Consider the following 17,394-nt stretch of genomic DNA (forward strand, 5'->3'; position numbering starts at 1 on the left):
CCATCAATTCAACAGCCAGAATTACACACACAGCATTTAAATGATAAAACTATAAAATGAAAAAGTGGCTGAGACTCCACTGTGGGATAATCACATCATTTCTTCAAATGTACCCAGAGAGAAATGGAATAAAATCCCCAGTTACCCCTGAAATCAAGAGCCTGGTGCATGACACCTTGCTGCCAGCAATGAGGATCATTAACATAACCAACCCTGGGATATTTTGGATGGACACAGGCACAAGAGCAGAACAAGCTAAACAGGATCCTAACCAAACCTATGGGCATTAAATATGGAAAAGCTCAAGTGCACATTTCAGCTTTTTCTGTTCAGTACATCTCCAGCCTGTGTGACTTCTGCACCACTTCTGGCATCCCAGAAGAGATGGACTTGGGAATACCCTCAGGATCTCTCTCATGGAATGGGTCCAGCCCATTGTGGGCAGCCACTGCACAGAGGGGCTGAGCAGGAACTCCAGGGTTTTGCTCTGGATTTATTGCTACTTGTGCTTAAACCCACAGAATGACACTTTGTGTTGTGTCATGGGAATTAATTCACTCCTTTTCCTTGGTTCACTCCAGAGGGCAAACCAAGCTGTCTTAAACAATTAAAACTCCAATTGTTCTGTGCAAATTAAGCATTTACAATAGAATAATACACTCAGAGAGAAAACATTTTCCTTCCTACTGCCCAGCAGTGTGAGACTGCTGGAGAAGGGAAGTAAAGAAATGAAAGTCTTCTACCATGGAGAAAGATGCTGCAGCCTGTTCCAGCAATCCCACCAGACCAGCTTCTGTAAAATACTTCCCAGAACAGATTCCTTCTTCATCTGGGGACACAACATCATCAGAAACTGCTGACTCTTCCAAAACATTGGAAGATATGTTCTGGGGAGATACAAGAGATAAAAATACATTTACTCAATTCAAACAACACTCAACACTTTCAATACTTTGAAAGGCAACTGATTTGCAGTCAGATCCTGGAATTTCTGTAGAGGTGGCTTTCTATTTTTGTAGAGTATATACATGTATATATAAAATATAGCTTTCTATATTTGTGGAGTATGTACGTAAAATATGGCTTTCTATTTTTGTGGAGTATATATGTAAAATATGGCTTTCTATTTTTATAGAGTATATATGTAAAATATTACTATTTTTGTAGCATATATATAAAATACATCTATTTTTGTAGAGTATATATGTAAAATATTGCTATTTTTGTAGTGCATATATAAAATACATCTATTTTGTAGAGGATCTGTATAAAACACACACTTCCTCACAGAGCAGCATCTCATTCATGCAACAAACAGCGAGCATGGTTTGAGGATGTAGGCACAGAACTCCCAGCACATGGAAACAGTTTGTAGGGCAGCAGCAAAGCCCAAACACCCCTTGGGGAGGATGATGCCCACCTGGAATGTCACACAGCCTACAGGGAGGTATTTCCTGTCCTCCAGCATGCTCAGGTACTCGGCCACCAGGGCTGCAGAGTGCACCAGGCACTGGGCAGACTCGGCGTGGTTGCTCCTCTCGGAATGTTTCCCTGCCATGTTCTGCAGCCACGTCAGCCTCAGGTCAGGGGAATTCTGGTAGCCCTTGGCAATCCTGAAGGGAGACAAAACCTCTGTGCTTCCATGTCCTTTCCTTCTGAACCAGCACAGCCCTTCAGCATGGCTTTTTCACATTGTGTTTAGTCACTTCTGCTTAAACACCAACCCCCTTGGTGCTGTGTGGAAATCCCTGAGACAAGAAGCTGTTGGGATGGAAAGTCACCCTGAACCACAGATTTCTGAGCCAGGTAGTGGTGGGTGAGCAGTGGGTGATGCTGAAGCTCCTGCCCAAAGCCCATGTTTCACCTGAGACTGGTGGCAATTAAAGATGTGGCATGATCAGAGCACACCTGCCTGGCTCCCTGCAACAGAAGCCCTCAGGGCCATTTGTGCAGACAGCACCATGAAATTTGGCACTTGGGAGCCTAACTTGGCTCTGGAATATCTTTTGCATATGGACACCATTGTATGTACCACCAAAAAGCCTTCTGGGCAAGCAGGTGCTGGAAGACCCCCAAGTTTTCCCTGAAGGAAGCAGGGAGAGTTCCCTACTCAGGTGGAAGATGAGATTTCCAGGGATGGCTGGGGAATGAAAACTCCTTTTATCCAAGATAAGCTGCCCAAATGCCAAACAAAACCTCTCAGCACCACAGTCAAACACAGCAGACAGGCACAGATTGGTCTGTGAGCACTGAGACCCAAACTGCTCCACAACCAAGTCCTGTAAGTGCCCAAATGTGCAGCATCTGAGCCCAAACCCATGTGGAGCTCTGACATCTCCTGTCCCTACAGTGCCAACTCTACCTGTACATCAGGTCAATCAGCATTTCTGGATCTTCCTGGTGCTCCTTCATTTTAACTGTGTCTGACAGGATCATATGGAGGTTGAACACTAAATCCTGGACCTGTGAAAAATAAGCTGTTGTAAAGAACTGGCAATGGGAATTGAGCTACACATTGTTATGTGAGGAACACAGGCACTCTGTATCTTTGTGTGTTTGCATCTCGTCAGAACTAATAAAAGACCTGAGTTTTATGTGGTTAGATGATTAAAAAAAACAAAACCCAAACTATTTCCAGGGAATACCTGCAAATTCCAGTTCTAGACGGAGGTCTAGGCACAGCCTGTTAATGAATTACTCATTGCTTGTCTTGTGGTTTCTGTTTTTTACCTGGTCAGGAAATGTTGTCTCCCTAAGTTCCAGATCCTCCTCAGCATATGTCAGAATAGTCTTGAGGGAACGCCGCAGGAATTCTTCATTGAAGTTTTGGGATGTCCCCACCAGGGATGACAGGGACATGGTCACCTGCATCTTCACTCTGGCAAAGTTCTGCAACAGAGATGTTGTTATGGTATCTGAGCAGCCTGGGGACAGTGCTTTAGTCATGGCACCTTCCTCCTGACATGACAGAGAAAGAAAACTGAAGTTTTGCAAGAAAGGCTGTCTCAAAGCAGTGATTAGAATAAACCTGGTGCAGCCAAACATCAAAATCTGATGATTATTTAATTCCAGATAAAGAGTCTCCTGCAAAAATATTAATGTTGTCTGTTTGCACATGGTCTCCTCTCACACACCCTGAACAGGATGACGCTCTCATGAAACATCCTTGATCCCGGATGGTTTTGGTTTGGTCAAGCCTAAAATCTGGAATCCCATTATCTGTGCTGTCAATCCCCTCACAGCCCCTGGCCAGAAGCAGGGAGCCCCCCATTTCTGTGGGGGACTGCACCCACAGCCAGCACCCCAACCCCACTGTCTGCAAGAAGCCAGGGAGAGCAGCAGGACTCACGTTCCCGATCTCGAAGTTCTGCCTCATGAGCAGGTACAGGGAGGCACTGGCGTGGGACCTGATGGGGCCAATGCTGCTGCTGCAGTGCCTCAGGAGCCTCAGGCACAGGTCTGCACACTGCTCTGTCTCCTCCTCAAACAGCAGCTCAGGGAACTGGAAAACAGCAGGGGAGGAAATTGGAGCAGGCAGGAATGAGCACTCAGACAAACAGGCAGCAGTGAGGGTGCACTGCAATGAGAGGGAGCCCAAACCCTCTGTTTTGGGGGAATGATGCTCATTTCAATCACTTTACAAAACTGGCAGCACTGGAAGGCAACTCATTTTACCTTCCCCTCCAACTTGCTCCCACATCTACACCCTCACACTGATTTACATCACTCCCGAAATCTCAGGCTTAAAACTCTGAGCTGATCCCCACACACCTACAGAAACTGGGAAACAAATCCATTTAAAGTGAGATTTGTCCAGCTTAAACCCCACCTGTGCCTTGAGCTCCCCTCTTCCCACTCAGTGCCAGCCAGCAGGAACCCAAATCCCATCCATGGTGTGTGAGCTGCACTTTTTGGTGCAGCCAAGCCCAAAATGTAGAAATGCAGGTACTGCCCATGAAAACCAGGCCAGGCTACGCTGCCTGAAAATTCACACTGCCCAAAATAATAATTGCTTGGGGAAGTGACCCCATACAAAGGAAGGAACAGCGCCTTCCTCCCTCAGCGCTGCTCAGGGGGGATTTGTGCCCCCACAGGGGATTCACCTTTGAGACCAAAGCTCTCTGTGTGGCAAAGCAGTGCTGGAGGTAAAGGGCACTTTGGTTGCAGGCCATGCTGTGCAGCAGCACCTTGAGCACCCCGCCGAGGATGCTCTCCTTGGACTCCGTCACCGACACGGTCTGCAAAGGGAAAACAAGGCTCCATGAGGAAAATGGGAAGCCAAGATTCCATGAGAAACAGGGAAAACAAGGCTCCATGAGGAAAATGGGAAACCAAGATTCCATGAGAAACAGGGAAAACAAGGCTCCATGAGGAAAATGGGAAACCAAGACTCCATGAGAAACAGGGAAAACAAGGCTCCATGAGGAAAATGGGAAACCAAGGCTCCATGAGAAACAGGGAAAACAAGGCATCATGAGGAAAATGGGAAACCAAGATTCCATGAGAAAACTGGGAAACCAAAACTCCATGAGAAGAATGGGAAACCAAAACTCCATGAGAAGAATGGGAAACCAAGACTCCATGAGAAAAATGGAAAACCAAGATTCCATGAGAAAAATGGAAAACCAAGATTCCATGAGAAACAGGGAAAACAAGGCTCCATGAGGAAAATGGGAAGCCAAGATTCCATGAGAAAACTGGGAAACCAAAACTCCATGAGAAGAATGGGAAACCAAGACTCCATGAGAAAAATGGAAAACCAAGATTCCATGAGAAAAATGAACCTCCTGTGTGCCTGTCCATGTGGGAGAGAGCAACCACTCTGACCAAAAACCCTTTGCATGGGGCTTTAGCACTTAGCTGGGCCTGCTGAACAGCCCCAATTCTGAGGCAGCCCCCAGGTGAGGAACACCGGGTCCCTGGATAAAGCAGGTGGAATGGGGATTCTTTGTCCCCACTGAGGCATTTGGGGATGTTGTTCTGCTGGAGGGAAAGCCCATAGGTGGGCTCTAACTGGGTTATTCAGGCACAAATTCAATCCCTGGGATTCCTGGGTGTCTCTGCAGATCAGAGGTGCATTTGGGAAGCATGGTCCTGCCTGCTCCCAGCCCGTGCCCAGGTTCATCTGTACAGAAATCAGGGGACAAAAGTGAGTACAGGTCCAGGAGGCTGACCTGGATTCCAGTGATTTGAGGCAGGTTTGGGAAGAACTGGAGGAACTGCTTGGGATAGGGAAAGATTTGGAGATTTTTACAGTTCATTCCTGAATACCTATTTCTTATACTACAAGGAAGGGAGAATCTTTAAATTCTCAATTTCAAGACTGAAGGAAGGTATTGGTATGTAAACCCAGATTGTTCCAGGCTGGGATTTGGAGAGGCATCACTCCCTTGCTGCTGCAGCTGAACAGTTCCCTCTGCACTGAGGCAGTTCTGTTTAACAAAGTGCTGCCTGGCCAGGTGACTGCAATGCCATTACATCTCCATTTTCTTATCAGCCTCACCTGTACAACTATCTCCAGAGTATCCAAAATTATCAGGTTGGCTTCTGTTGCAAGATTCCCATCAATGAGTGCTTCGTGTTCTATCTCTGCCCTTGACCTGATCAGAGAAAACAAAGAAATAAAATTACTTCCTGATTTAGGAACAGACCTACATATTTTCCAGTCAAAAGTGTTCTCTCACTAGCAGGAAACTCCCAGTTACAGTTTGCATATTTATCACTGGACAACACCACAAAGATATTCCAATGCACCCCCTGAGAGGACAGGAAGGAAAACTCAGTATTTTACAAGTACAGACTTACAGAGGCTTCACGTTCACCATGCTTGGAGAGCTCACACTGCTCTCTGACACTTCACTACTCCCCAGGAACACAACAACAGTTCAGAAGCCCAGTCCAACTCCAAAGTGGCTCAGCAGCATCGTTAGGCATGCGACAGCACGAGCAGGAACAGGACATGTGGCTTTATGCTGTGGACACACGGTGGTGCTACACGAGCTGGGAACTGCACTCCCCCTGGGAGCAGCACACTGCAGCCTGCCAGGCTGCAATCTCATCTCTCCAAGCTACACTGCATTTAATCCTTGAAGCACAGCTTCCCCTCTCAGCTGAAGGACAAGGTTTTGCTGTTCCATGCCAGGCACTCGCTTTCCTGGAAAGCCTTGCAGAGTCCAGACACCCACTCACACCTGGGGCTCCAGGAGTTCAGCACACCCAGCCCCTTCCAGTGGCACCAGCTGCACTGGGCACAGAGCCAGGGCTGCACTCAGAGCCCAACCCTGGCCTGCCCTGCCTCAGGAGCCATCACTGACACGCTGTGCCAGGCCAAATCCCAGCAGCAGGGTGACCAAAATCCCAGAAAAACACACAGAGAGAGGGAGAAACGATTTGGCTCTTGGAGCTGTATTGCAGCAGCCCGTCCCTGCCACACTCCATGTCCTCTGGGAGCTGGCTCACACCCCCAACATCTCTAGGACAGGAAGTTTCAGGACCTGATCCCCCATAAAATAATACCATCTGCATAAAAAGACAGCAGCTGTAAGCTGTGCACAATCCTTGGAGTGAAAACTCTTGTTTATGGGGTTTCAAAGGGCCAGGCTCTACCTACACACACAGGACACAGCAGAGCCAGTCACAGCAAGCAGGGGTTAGAAAGCAGCTCTAGAGAGTTTTATTTTATCTAAGCAGCTCATTTTGTGAGGTGAGACACCATCCTTTGACCATCAAGGAATTCCACAGCTGTTAGGTGTGTACCTGAGGTCCTTCTGGGAAGGACAGAACTCAGACCCAGTGCTGCCAGTGAGCTGCTGAGTCTTTCAGGCCAAATTCTAATCTGATGTGACTCTAGAATTTATATCTACATCACTTCATCAGCAGGGTGAAATATACCCTGGGCATTTGGCTTTCCCAATGACTCAACAGGACTGGAGCCTTGGACAAAAAGCCACTACTTGTCATGAGGAGAAATTACATTTTTGTGTGGGACAAAACAACTAAAGGCTGTGAAGAATTGCTTTCTAGTCCAGGAAGAGTCAATGTCTGCAAGGATAAAATTAGGCCTGATCTCCATGTGGGCACTGAGGACCCCATTCCTCAGTTTCTTCAGAGCTTCACTTGGGCTGAGGTTGCTTCCCTAGGATAAGGAACAATTCTTTTGCAGACTACAGGCTGCAATTTGAGGAGACAGAAAACGTGCACAGCAAAGCTCAAACACAACTCCTGAGCCCTCTGGATTAAACCACACCAAGAGAGGGAATTTTCAAGGAAATGGGTGTAATAAGCCAAAAGAGCTCATTCCAGTCAGTTGCACACACACACTGAGAAGTTCTGCCAAGCATCACAAACAATGCTGTGATGATTGAGTCTGCAGATGTACAAAATGGCAATTTGTAAGAACTGCACACCAATGCTACAGTACCTGGCTGGTTTGTGGCTTCTAAAAGCACAGCACATGTGGAAAAACAATCAAAGTGATGGATTAGGACAGGAAAGGAAAGCGAGCTTTGAGAACTCCAGAATGCTCTTATGGAATAAAGGAAATATGACATGAGATATAAATGCTATCTGTGGAAACTCTTAATGGATCTTCCCTCTAAATTACAGCTTAGGGCAGGGTTTTAAGACAGTAATGGATCGTATAAATCTCTTTAAATCTGATTTGGAAGTCTAAGGAAGCAAGGGACAGCAGAAAGGCAAAGAGAGGGGAGGGCAGCGTTGGAGTAAAAGCTATTTGCTTTTTTTTTTGCAATGCCAGCCCTGTGCATCTGAGGGCTCAAAGCTGAGCTGGCAGTGACCTTCTAGGGGAGGGGAGCCCTGCTCTCACAGGCCTGGCACAGGGGCAGAGCAGAAGGAAAAGGCAGAGTTACTTGTCAAGCTTCTCGGTGTTCTGCCGCCAGTGAGTCATATCCTTTCTCCACCTCAGGTTCTCTTGACTTCCAAAGGCACTCCCAGAAGGGCTCCTCTCTGCAGGGAAACAGCAAAACAACAGCAGTCAGCTGGTGCTCACTTCAGCTGCACGAGCAGCAGCTCCAGATCTGCTCACAAGTGGCAGGTGGCAACAAAGATGATTTTCTGGAGCCTGAGGCTCTGTGGCACTCACCCAGGATGTTTACATGGCCCCAATTCTGTCACTGTGAGTGCCACGAGACACAGAGAGGCAGCTGAGGCACTCACTGGTGAGAGGAGCCCCTTCCTTGGCCTGCACAAGGAGCCTGAGAGTGCCAACCCTCAGCATTCCAACACTGCTGTCCTTGACTGGCACCCAGGAATGTTCTCAGGGTGGTGCCAAGACCCCCCTTTCCACCTCACAATCTTTTATTCTCATTGCTGGGAGGGCAGGGGAATTTCAAGTAATAAAAGTAATCTGGCCACATTAAGAAAAAAAAATGAAGACTCCCATCTCTGAAGAGATTCCTTCATTATGGCTCTAAACTACTTTTCCACCTTAGCCCACAAGGACAGGCTCGTGTGGCAGAGCAGGAGACAAAACCACAGCTCTGATTCTTGTCCCTGGGCCACCCTTTGAATTTTGGGTGTTCCTAAAAATTACTGGGTTTTACAAACAGTAGAAATCATCAGAAGGAGCCTGTTAGCCCAACTACAGCTACTTCAGGTCTCCTTAAGTCAGCAGAAATGCCCAGGAACTTTCAGAGCTGTCAGCAAGATCAGGCAGTTTGTTTTCCAGGACTCTCTAGAAGATGCTACACTGGAAAAAACTAAGGTAAGAACACCCCATAAATGAGATGTGACGTCACTTAAAAAGGCAATCAAGTAGCAAATGAAGTGTCTGCAATTTAGGAAAGGTGTGGAGATTTTGCAGAGCCAGGGAAGGATGCTGCAAACAGCTTTCCTAAGGGCCTCTTTGTGTCCCACACCACAGATGGGTGCAAATAATTGTTGGGGATGGGAGGAGCAGCTTTTGGAAGAAAAGGGATGGCAGAGAGGACTCCTTTACTTACCCAGCTGTCCTCTACTTCTTCGGACCATTTCCTGCCTTGCCCCTATGCTGCCCAAAATTGCTTCTTCAAGTTTGGCTCTCATGTCTTTTGACTTCTTAAACGTCAGACTGTTCATTCTTTCAAACACTTTCTTGCCCTGCAAGTTCCAAACAAACCCATGAGGGAAGATTTTTCAATTTGGGATATTTGGTATGAGTTAACAACTCAAAATATGTGAAGACATGCAGTAAGAAAGGAATACAGATTAAGTTGGTAGGTAGATAAACCACTCAAATTCCAGCACTGCTACAGAAAACTCTCTTTTCAAAGTGGCACTGCAGCAGTTCCCAGAAGGGGCAAGAAGCACAAACTGCTTGAGAAGTGGAACAAGGCACAGACACTCACATGGCTGGGAAGTAAACATGGGAAAAGCCTGGCTTTGGGATTGTGAACACAGGAAATACTTTGGAGAGGGCAGGAAATGCCTTTCTGCAGTCGTGTAAAGGACGGGAGCATAAAGGTCCTCAGCAGGGCCCAGGAGGGACTGCAGGGGCTCCAGCTGGGCAGTACCTTGTACTCAAAGCAGGAGACACAGAGATAGAGCAGGTCCAGCAGGCGGTTGAGCTGCAGCACTGACAGGTCAGTGAACCACTTCTGCAGGACGCTCTCGTCCGCGTTCTTCAGCACCCACAGCAGGCAGATGAGGAGGCTGCGGCTGGACTCTGTTGAGAAGGTGGAGTGCTGCCTGCCACCCTGAAACACAGGGCAGGACAGGGATCACATTCCCATCACCACAGAGGGAGTTTCTTCCCTTGAGAGAACTGCAATAACCTCAGCAGCTCAGGGGTTAGGCAGAGGGGCTGCATGTTATCTCATGCATCTATCAGGGCCTCACTGAGAGTGCACCTAAACCCCAGCAAAAAGGGGTCACAGTCCTGGAGTAAAGGCAAGAGAAGGCAGAAATGGGAGGGTCTGCCTGCTACCAGGATCAGGATTCCCTCTCTGTGCAGAGAACAGGGAAAATGCCCCTCCTTGTCTTCAGACAGGTGGGATTTACCTGGGGTAGAATTTGTTCTTAGGGTTTAAGGCTCATAGTGATTACTGCACTTCACAGAGCTTTTATAAGATTGGTTTTTTATCAGGAAAGAGAATTCTCCCACTTTGTGAGGTTTGTTGATTCCTATCCCTCCTTGGCATTTTCTTATGCCCCTTATGTGATACACACACAGCAACATGCCAATGTGCTTCGTCCCCCTTGCTGCCCCTCTGCACATTCAACTACAAACTGATGTGGGTCCCCACAAAACCTGCTGAATATTTGCTGGTTTACATAGACTGAGGGTCAGGAAATGGATTTATACCGAAGAAGGGAGTAGGAAACTGCTGGGCCTGGTGAGCTGGGGGACAGAAGTCCCTGCAATGGCCATGGCCACTGTCTGGCTGATCATGCTGCCACCCTCGCTCTCGTAATCGTCCACGGCGACACAGCTCGGCCTCCCCCGCTGGTTGTGGCTCTCTGCAGAGAAATACAGGATTTTAGTCAAGCCCCAAATCCAAGGCTTCACCCCCCAGGCTCCATCCACAGTGCTGGTCTCACTGGAATGAGAATTCAAACTGAAAACCATCCCACTCGAGGGGTCCTGCAAAGAACAGGACGATGATTTGAGGCCATGAAAGCAAAGAAAGCAATTCCCAAATGCAACCTACACAACCTCAGTGCCTAAACCCTTCTAACAAAGGACAACAGACCTCTTGTCCCTTTGAATACTCCCAATCCCTTCTTGCAGCTTAATTGTGTCATGAAGCTCAGAGGATGTAGAGGAGAACTCTAAATTCCAAACTATTCCTGACTGGACTCCTGCCCTGATTTGAAATAACCTCTGCTGGGACACTTTGCAAAGCACCCCTGAAAATGAACTGCTGATGGAGCACATGACACGAGGAAGAAGAGGAACTCTGCTTATCCTGTGGAATTAGGAACTCTGGATCCTTTGGATTTAGGAACTCTGCTTATTCTTTGGATTTGGGGACTCTGGTACAGTGTGAGGGGTGACTTTTTAAGCAGGTCCGAGACATAGATGGAAGCTGCCTCTGCATTCACATCAGCCAGTGGGATGTCAACTAAAGTGCTCTGCTTTTTTTTTATTTCATGCCAACAAGTGGGCAAATGCAACTTTTGAGTGTTAACAGGTACTGAAGGCATATTTTGCAAGTGAAAACAAACACAAAAAAAATGCCAAAATCGCAATTCAAAAACAACCTTGTCCGACAGCAAAGGCATTCATAACACAATTCAGAACCCAAACACCCAAGCCTGGTGAGCAGACAGGCAAGGCAGAGAATATCAAATACCTGTGAAGTCATAGAGCTGAGGCACAGTTTCCATGATCACGCCAATCAGAGGTAGATACAGCATTGCCACCCGGGCCTTTACCTGGGGGTCAGCGTACCGCGGGTCCGAGTCGTGGCTGGACAGCAGGTTGTGTACCATGTTGATGACCTTCTTATGCAATCCAAATAATCTGTTAAAAGACAGTTGGGTCATGCACATTAGTTAATATCTTCAAAGCAAACTCTCTTTTGTAACTAAGGGGCTTCAAAAAGGAAGAAAAAAAAAAATCCCGTTTTTTATTTTTAACTTCAGGCGAACTGCTGCTGCAGGGGTTTTTTTGATCTCCCATGGATTTTACAGATGGTTGGCTGGTTTTTCACTGGGCCTTGTAAAATGGGCAAAAATATCTCATGGAATGCACACCCATATAATGTGAACACTCTCATATATTCCATTAAAACCCCCAAAGTCCCAGTTACTGCTATGCTGACACACTGAATCTACTAAAATCTCTTAGAAAAACTTAGGGAATATGGAAAACAGGGAGAGAAACTTGAGAGGACAGTGGGTTCAGTAAAATCATTCATTGTATTCTTTTTTTGTCATTATTTAACACTATTTACAGAGAGACAAACCCTCCTAAACCAGAACGTTGCTTTAATCAAATGATCAGGAAGTTTCTGCTTCAGCTCCCCACCCTACCCCATGCAAATATGGAACCAAAACTGGAGACTACAGATCCAAAATTCTGAATACAAAAAGTGGCAAAGACATGAAGGGATAGAAGGAAAAATAGCCAAAATGGCTTCTGTCATTATTCAGATGCAAACACTGGCAGAGCCCTTCTATAGAGCGCCACGTGTGACCCTCCTTGAAAACACAAAACCTCCCCTGGATCTCTCAGGGACTCTGCTCCTTTCAATCCCCTCAGCCACCACGCAGAGGCAAAACTCTCCCAGAGCAAATAGCAGGTTCTCTCTGCAGCTATTTGCTTCTGTAGGCAAACCAGCCAAGAAGACACTTTACCCCATGCATGAAGCAGCCAAGGAAGCTCAGACATTAGGCAGTAGCAAAACATAAGCTGCAATGTTCAGACCTGAGGTATTAAAACAAGTGCTGAATTTCAGGCAGTATCCACTTTACCTGAAAAGTAGAGGTGAGTTCTGGTTAAAAAAAGAGCCTTTGACTGGATTTTTGGGGGTTTGAAGTTGACTATAAGGCAGCAGTACAGCTTGGGAGGACATCAGCTACTGGAGCTGCAGGTCCTCCCTGTGGCTTTTAATCAAGCCATAATGAGATCCTACAATTGCTTGTTTGTGTAATTAGTGAGAGCCTTAACAACTAGGAAGGAAACGCTTATTTAAGTGACTGGTTCCTTTAGATTAAGGATAAAGAAAAGTCTTTGTCTTATTTTGAAGGAGTGGCACCTAAATCGTGTTTTTAAAAATTCAAGGGAAACTATCCCAGAGGCCATAAAACTGCAGATGGGGAAAACATCCAAGCAAGGCTGTGTCATTGCAACCTAGGGATCCATGGATTTCTTTGTCACATTCCCAGAGCTGGGTGGGCACTGTGGTGGATCAATCCCTGGTGGAGAGGAGGAAATGCAGCCCCCTGCTCTTCCTGCCTGATAAGGCAGCAAATCGATCTCGCCTCCCTCCCTCCCTTATCTCAGCCCTGGCCTGGATTCCTGTCAATACCCACCCACACTTGTGCAAAACCGACTCTGGCACCGAACTCTGAGGGCTGAATTCTGGTTTTCTCACTTCTGGCCTGCACCCTCAGCCAAGATGGGCAGCGTGGGCACAGTGTGTGATGGCCAAAGCACCCCTGCAGTGTTTGCAGAGCCAGCTGTGCAGGGCCCAGCTGCTGGGACCGTCACGTTCAGCTGGATCCCTTCCCCTGCACGCTTTGTTTGTCCTGGTTTTCAGGCTGCAGGTGCTCTGCAGGGCTGCTCTGCACCCTGTCACTCTGCACCCTGTCACACTGAGGGATGCATCCAACACACACCTCCAGGCACCAGGGAGCTGACTCCTTCTCTGCCCAACTCAATCCAAAGAGTTCTTATAAAATGAGCTAAAACTAAACATATCCTGCTAATGGAGCAAAAAGAGCAAGGCCAGAACACATTAAAGGCTCTGGATCACCTATCAAGGCCTAAAGCAGGTTTCTAACACAACAGCAACTAGCTGAACAGCCCTTTCCACTCCTGCTGCAGGATAATGAACTGGGAGCAATCCTGAGCTTTATCCAGTGGTGGCCACAATATTTTATGGAAGGCAAGTGCCAGCACTCTCTTCTGCTGATCATGCATGACTGTTAGAAGTCTTCACAGCAAGGGAAGAGCAGATCTGAACACACTTGGTTTACTTTATCTGACAGATCTACCAGGAGAAATGCAGAGGGTTTGAGCTTGAGAAGTCAACAAACCTGAAACTCCAGGTTTTTCTGAAAAAAACAGTAAAAAGTAAATGTTTTACAGGTACACATTTGCCTCCAAATTCTGGAGCTTGGATCCAAATGCATCTCCAGAGCTGAACTGGTACCAGGGGCCTTTTTTGGCTAGACAAGGTTTGAGAGAGGAGTTGTGTCCCCAGGGGACACCAGCAAGCTCCTCTGTGCACAGATTACCATCCCAAGCCAGGCTTAAGGGCTGGGTAGGCAGGTAGAGAACAGAAAGTTTGTGAAGAACAAGGGCAGACACACTCAGAGACAGGGCCTGATTTCTAACCAATGAGCAGGATGCTCCTCTGGCACAAAAAGGATTTCTGCAGATAGCACATATGGGTAAAGACTTGCTGCTTTTTCCATTTCAGGCCAAACAAATGGGACTGCAGTGTGTTATGTATATATACAGGAAAATATTCCAGTTTATGGCATCACTTTCTTCTCCAAGAGGAAACAGAATGAATGTTTAACTCCAGAGACCTCTTGGCAAAGGGGCAGAATTAACCATGAATCATCAGCATTTGTCGACTCGGCTGATATTTCTGAGTCCACCTTGAGAAAAATGTCTGTGAGGGAACTCAGGACTGTGGAAGCAATCAATAATTTCCATTGCAACCCATTTTAAAGAGGCAAGGCAGAAAACAGCCCTAAATAACACAAGGAACAGGCTGGGTGTCAGGACTAGAGCAGAAAATTATTTGCTGCACAAGCCAGGCGAGTCACTGACAAACTCTGCATGCTTGACTCTATTTGTCTATTTGTGTAACCCACAGGGGCCTCATCAATGCATAATTTACAGTTAAAAAGAGCTGGGAGAACCACAGGCAAAATATATTGTAACATTTAAAACCACCAGCAAGAGGCTTCCTAAATGTTGGAAATTATTTTCCTGTTACATTTGAGAGAAGCTATTTTCCTTTCAGAGCTCCAGCAGTGCCCCTGTGGCATCTGGGGCTCCAGCAGGAACCTCTTTCCCTCTTCTCTGCAGGAAAAACGTGATTGAAATCAGGTTTACAGAGTCTGGGATAAGGAAGAAGCAGAAGGGGCAAGAAGAAAGAAGATTCTTAAACCACTGTTTTCTTATCATAGCTCACTAATTTATGTAAATTCTGGCCATGCCAGGACTTTCTCTGCATCCACCATTTGCTTGTAATTACAGAAAGCTCCTTGAAAAACAAAACTTTGTGAAGATTTACCCTTCTGCATCAGGATCTAGGATGACAGCCAGTTCTGTGAGCACCAGCCCGGCCAGGTAATGCTGCTGGCGGAAAGGCACAGACAACTCAAACATATTTGCAATCTTCTGGTCTTGGACATTTGTGGAGAACCCAGAACTCTGAAAAAATCAAGTTTCAGGAGCTGCATCATGAACAGAGTCAAAGCTTAGGAAACACACAAGAAGCAGTTTCAGAATTAAAGACAACCTCACACCTTTTCCCTTTTCTGTTTGGATCAAGGCACATCTACACTTAAATTCCATCCCAGCTCAGCAACCCTTCCATTAATTCTGTTTGTTGTTACTGTCTTCCCCTGTTAGGAAAGTTAAACCAAATAACCTTTAAAGTGGATTGGTTAAATTTTTAACTCAAAGATGCTCTTATCCAGGCTGGAGAAGGCTTTAATTGATTTAGTTTATGTGATTTTGCAACTAATTAATCCACCTGAATGACACACTAATTCAAATTACTTTTTCTGAGCAGGCCAGGACTAAGCTGCAGAGAGCTCTGAAGTCCCTTGTGTTGCCAGAAAAGGGTAACACTTTACAAAGTATTTTCCTTTATGGTTTATTTGTGTGTGTCCAACACAAGAGGGGACCCAGTCCCTAAGGACAGTGTGTGGTCACTACCAGGAGAGGGATATGGGCACTCTTTCCTCAATAATAAAAGCTCAAAAGAAACCAGAACCTCTGTGGCAGGAAAAACTGATTTCTAACTAAACACTTCCAAAAATATTACCAAGGGGGATTGAAGGTACAGTGACACAACTGCCTCAGAGGAATTCACTCTCAGCTCCAGGCTCAACTTGTATTTCCCAAAGGTCTCAGTACCTGGGAAGTGGCTGAAGACACGGATGGTGATGGAGATGCAGGTGGTGTGAGCAAGCTGCAGGGTAAGTTCAAGGTGACATAGTGCTCGTGGCTGCAAATGATGCGCAGGAAGTCCAGCTTCAGAGATGCCAGGTTGCTGGGGTTTGTTAAGGAGTACACCTTTGCAGACACCTGGAAAATCCAGGCACAGCACTGCAGTCAGCACCAAAGAGAGTGTAACTGCAAGGTGAGCCCCCCTGGCCCAGCCCTGCTCCCCAGAATCACTCCCAAAGCAAGAACTGCAGAGCTTGGTGGCATTAAATGGTCACACCCACGTCCACAGCACTTTTTTTGTGCCACAAATTCAGTTCCTGATTGAGAGATCCCAGATGTATCTCTCAATCCATGATCTATACACCAGTAGTATTTAAATAACCAAATGAAGAACTGTGAGCTTCACCTGTTGGGGGGCTGGAACAAGATGATCTTTAAGGTCCTTTCCAACTCAAACCATTCTTTGATCCTATAATTCCCACATCCTATTGATTTCAGCAGGCAGTTGTGAGAAAAAGTGTGATGCACTAACAGGTTGGTTTTTACACATATATATTTTATATATAAAAATATAATTAATGACACATAATATATGTAATATACAGCAGGCAGCTTAAAATCTTAAATGCTCTTGCTGTTTTTCTGCCCCTTACAGAGAATGTTGTAGACTCTACAGGGAAAATGAGTCCAAGCTTAGTCCCACTTCTCACTGATCCCCTGTTATCTCCTCTGTACACAGCATCAGAATGGATGTTTGTAGTCAAACAAAACTTTGTGGTGCAGGGTGATTTCCCAGTCACACTGCAAATGTGGGAGGAGCCCTCCTTATGGGGAAGGACACCCTGCATGCCCCAAAGGATGGAAAAGGAGCTCAGTGAACAACATGATCATCCAGGGTCACCGTGTCCTTAAGAGACCACGACAGTCTGAGCTCCCTCACAGAACCTCCCACTAATTTTTGATTCAATTACTCTGAACGTGGTGAGCAGAGGGAATAATTCTCCCTGCCTGCTGCCTGTCCATTCACTCCAGGGAGTGATTCCTAATTAACAGTTAAGAGAGTAATCAGAGAGGCGTAAACCCTAAATCACCTCTGAGAATGCCCTGCTCTAAGACCTGAACAGCGGAATTCTGTGTCCATATTTTACTGTCTGTCCAGAGAAATCTAACACTAACAGGCTCTGCCACGCTTCAGTTAAGCCACAATGTTTATCTGCATTCACCTGTTTGTAGCAGGTCTTAATAAGACCAAAAACAAATCCTCTGTCCATGATGGACAACAAATCATTGAGGAAAAAGGCGAGGCTGGTGTTGAGCCGCTCCACCATTTCCGTGTCCTGGAGAGAAGGAAAACCAGAAAGCAGATGAAGAACCCTGTGTGTTTTCAAGCAAACAAGAGGCAGGAGGGCTGGTGGCTGAGCTGGGCTCAGTGTAATTGTTTGCCATCACCTTCTGGAAGCGGGAGACTATATCACCAGCGATTGTGCTGACCAGGGCAGACACGTCATCCATGAAGCGCTCCGGGAAACGATTCTTCCTCGTCGCTTCCAGTTTGTCAGCAAAATACAGATGATGCACCATGCTCTTCACCTATG

At 46.5% G+C, this 17,394-nt stretch overlaps 1 protein-coding gene across 17 annotated transcripts in view; it reads right to left on the minus strand.

Annotated features, from left to right (window-relative positions):
• DOCK7 (dedicator of cytokinesis 7) overlaps window positions 1–17,394 on the minus strand; it is a 97,080-nt gene that overhangs the window by 13,064 nt on the left and 66,622 nt on the right. For 9 of the 17 annotated variants that reach the window (XM_064719629.1, XM_064719624.1, XM_064719623.1 and 6 more), the window contains 17 exons: window positions 17,249–17,389; window positions 17,023–17,136; window positions 15,767–15,937; window positions 14,916–15,055; window positions 11,292–11,461; window positions 10,301–10,455; window positions 9,510–9,692; window positions 8,961–9,096; window positions 7,869–7,965; window positions 7,421–7,438; window positions 5,504–5,600; window positions 4,104–4,238; window positions 3,350–3,502; window positions 2,731–2,889; window positions 2,363–2,463; window positions 1,421–1,613; window positions 744–887 (listed from right to left, as the gene is read on the minus strand). In XM_064719629.1, the coding sequence (XP_064575699.1) occupies window positions 744–887; window positions 1,421–1,613; window positions 2,363–2,463; window positions 2,731–2,889; window positions 3,350–3,502; window positions 4,104–4,238; window positions 5,504–5,600; window positions 7,421–7,438; window positions 7,869–7,965; window positions 8,961–9,096; window positions 9,510–9,692; window positions 10,301–10,455; window positions 11,292–11,461; window positions 14,916–15,055; window positions 15,767–15,937; window positions 17,023–17,136; window positions 17,249–17,389 (2,307 nt within the window). The remainder of the gene's footprint in view (window positions 1–743; window positions 888–1,420; window positions 1,614–2,362; window positions 2,464–2,730; window positions 2,890–3,349; window positions 3,503–4,103; window positions 4,239–5,503; window positions 5,601–7,420; window positions 7,439–7,868; window positions 7,966–8,960; window positions 9,097–9,509; window positions 9,693–10,300; window positions 10,456–11,291; window positions 11,462–14,915; window positions 15,056–15,766; window positions 15,938–17,022; window positions 17,137–17,248; window positions 17,390–17,394) is intronic. The other 8 variants (XM_064719636.1, XM_064719635.1, XM_064719631.1 and 5 more) reach the window with 1 other exon arrangement.

This window comes from Zonotrichia leucophrys, chromosome 8 (genome assembly GCF_028769735.1).
Source record: "Zonotrichia leucophrys gambelii isolate GWCS_2022_RI chromosome 8, RI_Zleu_2.0, whole genome shotgun sequence".
Classification (NCBI taxonomy): domain Eukaryota; kingdom Metazoa; phylum Chordata; class Aves; order Passeriformes; family Passerellidae; genus Zonotrichia; species Zonotrichia leucophrys.